Genomic DNA, 10000 nt, shown 5'->3' with positions numbered 1-10000 from the left:
TGTATGTGTTATGGCACGATAAATATTGGGTTAATCACAACAAAGAAATGAAAGAATACGTAAATATATATCATATAATATGTGTATATATGTATAATATGTTTGTATATGCATATGTATTCATGTGTATGTATACTTAAACATTATGTAAGTGGGTGTACGATATTATATATATATATATATATATATATATATATATATATATATATATATATATATATATATGGGAGTGGCGTGTATGTATATCCTTTCTTTAAAAAATATAGCCTTGTGGAGAACATTGTTCTTATTTGAGTCAATAAAAAAATTGATACGGCGCACAACTCTCCTGAAAGATTTGAAAAATAGAAATGTATTTTTTACAGATAGATAAACAGATAACTTGATTTCCTTTTATAATGTAAAGTCAGTTTGAAAGTTCGTTAAGTCAAACAGATATCATAAAAAAGTTACCGAAGACACTAACACTCTCATGGCCACACCCCCAGCTCTATCTGTCCTTACTCCCGTTGTGTTGATTTAGCGGTGATCAGTGTTGTGTAGTAGTGTGTTCTCATTGCGTGTATGTTTATGTGTGTGCTTGTGTGTGTGTGTGTGTGTGTGTGTGTGATTGTGGTGTATACATATGTGTGTGTGTTTGGAATGTGGTTGCGTGGAAGAAAAAAAAGGGGGGTTGGGGGTGTCCATCAAGTAGAGAAATTCCTGAGCAAGGGAGGGGAGGGGGTGTTTGCTAGGAACTGTCAGATTGGCATTTTTCAGCAAATTGTGGCATTCACAATGATAATATTAACTTGATCACATGAAGGTATTCGGATTTACAGAAATTTTTTAACAAGTTTCACCGATTAACAACATCAACTAATATTACTGCTGATATTACTGTCGTTTTTATGCCATCGATGTGATAATTATTGCCCTGGGAAATAGTTAGTTAAACGTTTCGGCAAACTGTCAACTGGTTCCGTCTAGCTTCTAGCCCGACCAAACCAAAAGTAGACAGATTCGGGGACTTGATATTTTTCGCGTCTGCTTCAGATTTTCATTTGGCCTCACATAAGTTAAGTAAAGGGGAGACATTCCGAAAGCTCCTACATCCCAAGTATTCATTCAATTTGGATTTTCACCATTGATGTTTTTTCAGGCGTTTATTTATTCAATTTGTCATCATATAAAAGCGTTTTAAAAACTCTAGACCAAACCTTGATAAATTTGTGCAAGTTTAAAATTTCCTAATTTGACCATTGTTTTGATTCTCGGCCGCCATTTTATTTTGTGAAGTATTGAAGGTAGTGCAAAGCACTCCCAAGTAAAGCGTGGTAAAGACTTGCGACTTATTGATATTGTTATCTACTGACTGATAAACTAAAAGCATGCCGAATAAAGCATGGCAGCGACGACAAGCACATCGATTAAAACATGCATCTAATCGTAATCAAGCTAATCAAGAAAATTATTCTGGCAATATCGAATGAAAATAGTTCTTTCCCCGCGAAATTGCGGGCTTTTTTACTAGTATTTATTAATTTCTGTTCGACAAATGGATGATGCCAAGTCTGCAAAGATAGATCATCATCAAGCCCTACTGCAACCTCCTCGTGGTGTCGAACGGTAACAGGTCAAGCTGGCCAACTGCAGAGGGCGACAAGAATAGGCAATGGCAAACCATTCTTGTAACTTTGCCGAGTTAACTGCATGAATAAGTCCAAAAAGTTAAACGGTGACAGCGTAAAGGGGAGCATGTTTTCACGGAAGACTGCTGCCTCGCTCGGTTGGGAGCGTGATGTTCGTCAGGTCACACCGAACCGTCAGCCAGTTACTAGGCGAAATAAATTTAACAAATGTGACAAAACCAAAATTGGGACATGGAATGTCAGGACCTGTGCCCAAAAAGGAAAACTAAACAACATTCTGAAAGAAATGAAACGGCTCCAAATAAATATTCTTGGCCTGGCAGAGATGAGATGGAAAGAGCAGGGAACCATGTCAAAACAAGAAAACAACATGACATATAAGATCATATGGAGTGGTGGAACCTCTTTCCAAAAAGGAGTAGGGATGATCTTAGACCAAAAATCAACCAAATTTTACAAAGGGCACGTAGCAATCTCAGACAGAGTTTTGCTGGTTAAGCTAAGAGGACCTGTAGTTGACACCAATATTATTCAAGTTTATGCACCAACAGAAGAGGCGACAGATGCAGATATGACAGAGTTTTACCATTCACTAGACAAAGCAAAACGAATGTGTAAATCACAAGAAGTCCTTATGGTAATGGGGGACCTAAATGCTAAGATTGGCAGAGGCAGAGATGGTGACATAATCGGACCACATGGACTCGGAGACAGAAATGAACGAGGAAACATCTGGGCAGATTGGTGTAGAACAAATAAATTAATGATTTCAAACACCTGGTTTCAACAACACCCAAGAAGAACCTGGACATGGCAATCACCAGGGGACAGAGCAAGGAACCAGATAGACTTTATAGCAGTATCATCAAGATTCAGAAATGGCATATTAAATTGCAAAACCTACCCAGGCGCCGATGTAGACAGTGACCATGTCCCAGTTGTTTGTACAATAAGGATAAAGTTTAAAGCTATTCAGAGAACAGCTGGTAGAATAAAGAGGGATTACAGGTTATGCAAAGACAATGGCATACAAACAAAAATGAGAGAAGAATTTGAAAATGCACTCATGATACAAAGCCAAAGTGAACCTGATAATGAAAAATGTGAAAAACAATTTGATATATTCCAAAAGTGTGTCAAAGCAACTGCAGAAAAGCATTTACCAATAGCTCAAATAAACAGCAAAAAGGAATGGATGACAAATGAAATTCTAAACCTATTTGAAGAAAGACGAAAATGCAACAGAGGGTCTGCAGAATACCAAACATTGAACAACCACATTAAATCCAAATGCATCGAGGCACACGAGAACTATCTAGACTGGAAATGCTGCGAAATCGAAAGAGAATACAAACCCAACCCCCAACAAGCTCACCAAAGAATAAAAGAACTATCAGGGAAAAGGAAAAGCAAAGCAGCAGGAAGTTGTATCCAAAACAAACAAGGGGAACTGCTATTTGAAGAACAACATATAGAAAGCCGATGGGTAGAATACATAGGCGAACTGTACAATGATCCAAATAGAAATGAACCACCACTGAAATTCAAAGAACCATTAAGCGGACCAAACATCACCAAAAGTGAAATTGAACATGCCATGGAACGAATGAGGGATGGTAAAACAACAGGCCCTGATGAAATATCTGTAGAGGTATTAAAAAGCCTAGGAGATCTAGCAATTGATGAACTTCACATATTATTCAACAATATATACAATACTGGGAAAATTCCAGAAGATCTCTGTAACTCTATTTTCATAGCAATACCAAAGAAAGCAGGTGCAGTCAGATGCGAAAATTTTAGAACTATAAGTTTAATAAGCCACATCAACAAAATACTGTTGCGTATAATTATCAACAGGCTAAGGAATAAGATTAACCCCGAAATCGCAGAAGAACAATATGGATTCCAACCTGACAGAGGGACAAGGAACGCAATATACCTCCTCCGTGTTTTAAGTGAAAGAGCTATACAGGTTCAGACCCCACTATACCTCTGTTTTGTCGACTACAAAAAAGCTTTTGATAGAGTACGCCACGAAGAAATACTAAAACAACTGCACTCCATTGGCGCTGATGAGAAAGACCTCAGACTCATGCAAACATTATACTACACCCAGCAGGCATCTATCAAAATCGGAAACTCTACAGGAAATTCCATTCCTATTAAGAAAGGAGTCCGTCAAGGGTGTGTTGCCTCACCAGATCTGTTTAATCTATACCAAGAAACAATCATGAGGGGCATAAATAATATGGAGGGAATAAAAGTGGGAGTCACAACATAAATAATATAAGATACGCAGACGATACGGTACTCATTGCAACATCAGAAATCCAACTTCAAAAGATTGTTGACAAAGTGGTAGTAGATAGTGAAGCCAAGGGAATGGAAGTGAATATCACCAAAACGGAATGCATGGTAATACAGAAAAACCCCGAAAACAACAACACCTGCAATATAACGATTCACGGCGAGCAACTTACCAACGTAGAAAGTTTTAAATACCTAGGTTCAATAGTGACAACAGATGGAAGATGTAACCGAGACATACGAGCAAGAATAACTCAAGCCAAACAGGCCTTCATGGACCTGGGAAACATTTTGAAAAACAAACAGATGTCGTTCGGGATTAGATTCCGAGTCTTGAAGTGCTACGTGTGGCCAATCTTGTTATACGGATGCGAAAGCTGGACTACAAATGCAGAAACACAAAAGAACATTGAAGCTTTTGAAATGTGGTGCTTGAGAAGGATGCAGAGAATATCGTATACTGCACACAAAACGAACGAAGAAGTGCTAAAACAAACATACCAACAAAGGAAACTAATGCCCTTAATAGTGGATCGACAACTATCCTTTTTCGGACACATAGTAAGGAAAGATAAGAATGAATACCTGGCAAGTTGTGGAAAAATACCTGGTAAACGCGCCCGGGGGAGACAAAGAAAAACACTCATAGACCAACTGAAGGGCTTCACCAGCCTAACAATCCAAGAGCTGTTTGAAAAGGCAAGAGACAGGGAGGAATGGAGAGAGATAATTCATGCAGTATCCGAAGCCTGGACCAGGCATGGAACCTAGAAGAAGAAGAAGAAGATTAATTTCTATACTTATGATCTGTTATTGCCATCGTGAAGCGTCATTAAGTATTGTAAATGGAAAATGAATTGCGCTATATAAGTTTGCCATTACATTGCATCACATGACATTAGGGATTACGTTGATTAAAAACCCTCCAAGTACGATTATATGATATATTGTAACCAAATGGTATGGTATTAGTTCTCTTATTCACCATAATTTGTATCTTTCTCCTTCTGCTTGAATGACAATTTGATCCAAAACTAAATCCTTTGTATTTGTATTCATGCGCACCAAAAGATAATTTTTAATAACCAATAGGGAATGAGATTAGCGGAGGGGTAGCGTCCCTTGATTGGACGTCACCCATAGTCTGTGAGGTCACCGGCGGAAAAGACGAGAGACGCATGCGCACAACCAACATGACGTTCTCTCTCTAATAACTTTTTCGTGACGTCCAATCAAGGGACGCTACTCTTCCGCTAATCTCTTTCCCTATCAGCTGTCTTTTACACCTAATTTCACACCAATAAAATGCGCACAAATATTCTGCAATCGTTGAATAAAACGTTAATTCAACTCGTTCAAAGTTTTATTCAACGATGAGGTATTTAATAAGAGATAATCGGGTTTTCCAATGAGAGGGCTGGAATATATTTTATTCTTTAACTTTCTCCTCCCCGACCGTATTCAAGAAGTGCCCCAACATGTCAGACCGTTCCAATACAAGCAAATAATGTTTTACCCTCAATCCACAGAATCAATAAGTGCCTACAATACTAAGTTTATGTACAACGAAACAAACGTTACAAATCAAATTTAAATCTTATGACTATTTCAAAGGCATTGCTTCAAACTTTGTAATGTGCAAGGAAAATTCTGATTGAGAAAATTGTTAATTGTGTCGTGGCCATTGTGGTGATTTCCCTGTAGTTCTTAAAGGCGGGGGGGGGAGGGGTGGTTTAGGGGAGGAGTTTTAAAAAATGAGTACTTTTAGCGATTTTCTTAATAACCATTTGAGTCAACACATGATACAAATAACCTTATTAATAAAACCGTTTGCAATAGAAAAAAAGCACAATTCCACCCCCAACATCAATAACACAACCATCACAACCTCTACCACTAACATTAATACTACAACCACCACAACCTCTACCACTAACATTAAAACTACAACCACCACAATCTCTACCACTAACATCAATACTACAACCTCTACCACTAACATCAATACTACAACCCCTACCAAATCTACCCAACATCAATACTACAACCTCTACCACTAACTCAATAACTACAAACCTCATACCACTAACATCAATACTACAACCTACTACCACTAACATCAATACTACAACTCTCTACCACTAAACACCAAAATACAACTCTACAACCTACTACCCTAACACCAATACTACAACCTCTACCACTAACATCAATACTACAACCTCTACCACTAACATCAATACTACAACCTCTACCACTAACACAATACTACAACCTCTACCACTAACATCAATACTACAACCTCTACCACTAACATCAATACTACAACCTCTACCACTAACATCAATACTACAACCATCTACCACTAACAACCAATACTACAACCTCTACCACTAACATCAATACTACAACCTCTACCAACTAACATCAATACTACAACCTCTACCACTAACATCAATACTACAACCTCTATCACTAACATCAATACTACAACCTCTACCACTAACATCAATACTCCAACCTCTACCACTAACATCAATACTCCAACCTCTACCACTAACATCAATACTAGAACCTCTACCACAAACATCAATACTACAACCCCGTCCACTAACATCAATACTACACCCTCTACCACTAACATCAATACTACAACCTCTACCACTAACATCAATACTACAACCTCTACCACTAACACCAATACTACAACCAACTCAATCACTAACATCAATACTACAACCTCTATCACTAACATCAATACTACAACCTCTATCACTAACATCAATACTACAACCTCTATCACTAACATCAATACTACAACCTCTACCACTAACATCAATACTACAACCTCTACCACTAAACATCAATAACTACAACCTCTACCACTAACATCAATACTACAACCTCTACCACTAACATGAATACTACAACCTCTACCACTAACATCAATACTACAACCTCTACCACTAACATCAATACTACAACCTCTACCACTAACATCAATACTACAACCTCTACCACTAACACCAATACTACAACCTCTACCACTAACATCAATACTACAACCTCTACCACTAACATCAATACTACAACCTCTACCACTAACATCAATACTACAACCTCTACCACTAACATGAATACTACAACCTCTAACACTAACATCAATACTACAACCTCTACCACTAACATCAATACTACAACCTCTACAACTAACATCAATACTACAACCTCTACCACTACATCAATACTACAACCTCTACCACTAACACCAATACTACAACCCCGTCCACTAACATCAATACTACAACCTCTACCACTAACATCAATACTACAACCCCGGCCACTAACATCAATACTACAACCTCTACCACTAACATCAATACTACAACCTCTACCACTAACATCAATACTCCAACCTCTACCACTAACATCAATACTACAACCTCTACCACTAACATCAATACTCCAACCTCTACCACTAACATCAATACTCCAACCTCTACCACTAACATCAATACTACAACCTCTACCACTAACATCAATACCTAAACCTCTACCACTAACATCAATACCTAAACCTCTACCACTAACATCAATACTCCAACCTCTACCACTAACATCAATACTCCAACCTCTACCACTAACATCAATACTCCAACCTCTACCACTAACATCAATACCTAAACCTCTACCACTAACATCAATACCTAAACCTCTACCACTAACATCAATACTCCAACCTCTACCACTAACATCAATACTCCAACCTCTACCACTAACATCAATACTACAACCTCTACCACTAACATCAATACTACATCCTTTACCACTAACATCAATACTACAACCTCTACCACTAACATCAATACCTACACCTCTACCACTAACATCAATACTACAACCTCTACCACTAACATCAATACTACAACCTCTACCACTAACATAATTACTCCAACCTCTACCACTAACATTAATACTACAACCCCGTCCACTAACATCAATACTACAACCTCTACCACTAACATCAATACTCCAACCTCTACCACTAACATCAATACTACAACCTCTACCACTAACATCAATACTACAACCTCTACCACTAACATCAATACTACAACCTCTACCACTAACATCAATACTACAACAATACCCAATCTTTACAAAAACAGTCAGGATTCAAAACAGTTTTTTCTTGTTGCTTTCAGATCCAAGTGTTGCAAAGGTAACTCAACCACAGACAACAACAACATCAACTCAACCAACTACAACAACACAATCAACAACAACAACACAAATACCAACAACAACAACAACAACAACCACAACCCCATCAACGACAACAACAACGACACCAACAACAACAACAACGACACCAACAACAACAACAACAACAACAACAACAACAACAACAACGACACCAACAACAACAACAACGACACCAACAACAACAACAACGACACCAACAACAACAACAACGACACCAACAACGACAACAACGCAGTCGACAACAACAACGCCTTCATCACCAACAACACATTCAACAACAACAACAGAATCATCATCGTTGTCATCAACAACAGTGACTACGCCGTCAACATCAACTTCAACATCATCAGCATCATCGCAATCAACCACATCAACAACAGCTCAATCATCCTCAACTACACCATCAACAACCACAAGTCCACCACAATCAACATCACCATCAACGACGCCAACAACATCTTCAACTTCATCGACATTAGCTTCAACAACAACAATTTCATCAACAACGTCAACAGCTTCAGCGACGACACCGTCATCAACAACATCATCAACAGCCACCACAGCAACACCAGAATCGACAACAAGAACATCATCAATGACTACAACAACGACGACAACAGAACAGCCCCGTGGAATGTATGAGAGAAAATCGGTCCCAGTCAAGGTGTGCCCATGCCGCTGTGTCAATCGCTCCAGTGTCATTCTCCCGTCAGCCGCCAACGTCTCCATGGAGGAATTTGTACAGAAGAAGACGGAGCAGTTGCAGAAAAACTTAACAGTTAATCATCAAGACGTTTCCCAGGCGGTCAGGAAAAAGACGTCTGCCAAAGACAGTAGACCTAGTTCCCAGATCAGCGGGATCATCGCGGTGACGTTCGTCAGTTCTATTTTCGTGGCTATAGTTGTATTCGATATCATAGGCTGTATCCATTTTTTATGTGAAACCTATTATTCTGGAATACGAGCATGATTTAGTATCGACGCTGTGAGGCAGGATTGTGTTTATAGGATTCATGATTAACCCTCTCCATACCAACCATTGGAAAACCGTCAAATTCTTTACGATCCAACCAGCACTTTTATCATTCTGATTTCTTTTGTAAATCACACAATTTAAAGACAAATGTTTATTATAGCTATAATATAAAAACGTGACACTGTGTTGTAGAGTTCATTTTGCCGATCAATGTTATGCATAGAATGTATTAGTAGCTTTCCTGTTTACCTTCTTACCCGGGTTCCATCTCTTTCCAGAGGTCGGATGCCATGGCCTTCCATCCTTCACGGTCCATTGCAGCCTCGTTACAGTCTGCCATGCGCCGTCCTGTAGCTTCCTTGATGCCATCTGTCCAGGATTTCCTTTGTCTTCCTCTGCCTCTCTTTCCTTCAATTCTTCCCTCCATTATCCTTTTTTCGAGACTATCATGTCTTCGCATATGTCCAAAATATGACAGCTTTTTGTGCTTCACAGTCAAAAGAAGTTCTTTTTGTTTTTGGCCCATTAGGTCGAGGACTTCAATGTTTGTTTTTCTTGCTGTCCAAGGTATTTTCAGCATTCTCCTGTACGTCCACATCTCAAAAGCTTCAATACGTTGTTCTGTCTGTGCGGTTAGTGTCCACGTTTCACAACCATAAAAGAAAATGGACCACACATAGCATTTGGTGCATCTCATTCTTGTTCTGATGGAGATATTTGTGTTGGTGAGGATTGGCTTTAGTTTCATGAACGCGTTTTTTGGCCAGCATTATTCGTCTCCTGATCTCTTTGTCAGACTTTGCATCGGATGTTACCA

The 10000-nt window shown here is 38.8% G+C and overlaps 1 protein-coding gene across 1 annotated transcript in view; it reads left to right on the top strand.

Annotated features, from left to right (window-relative positions):
• The window catches only part of LOC144960273 (uncharacterized), a 12818-nt gene that overhangs the window by 648 nt on the left and 2170 nt on the right, over positions 1-10000 (top strand). Inside the window, exon 2 of the mRNA XM_078893316.1 lies at positions 8147-10000. This exon is cut by the window's right edge and continues 2170 nt beyond it. Within this exon, the coding sequence (XP_078749442.1) occupies positions 8147-8849 (703 nt within the window). The 3' untranslated portion in view covers positions 8850-10000. The remainder of the gene's footprint in view (positions 1-8146) is intronic.

This window comes from Berghia stephanieae, chromosome 15, assembly GCF_034508935.2.
Source record: "Berghia stephanieae isolate SIO BIC M18660-M18661 chromosome 15, UCSD_Bste_1.3, whole genome shotgun sequence".
Classification (NCBI taxonomy): domain Eukaryota; kingdom Metazoa; phylum Mollusca; class Gastropoda; order Nudibranchia; family Aeolidiidae; genus Berghia; species Berghia stephanieae.
Note: the sequence above shows the minus strand (reverse complement) of the source record. Positions and strands in the feature narration are given on the sequence as shown.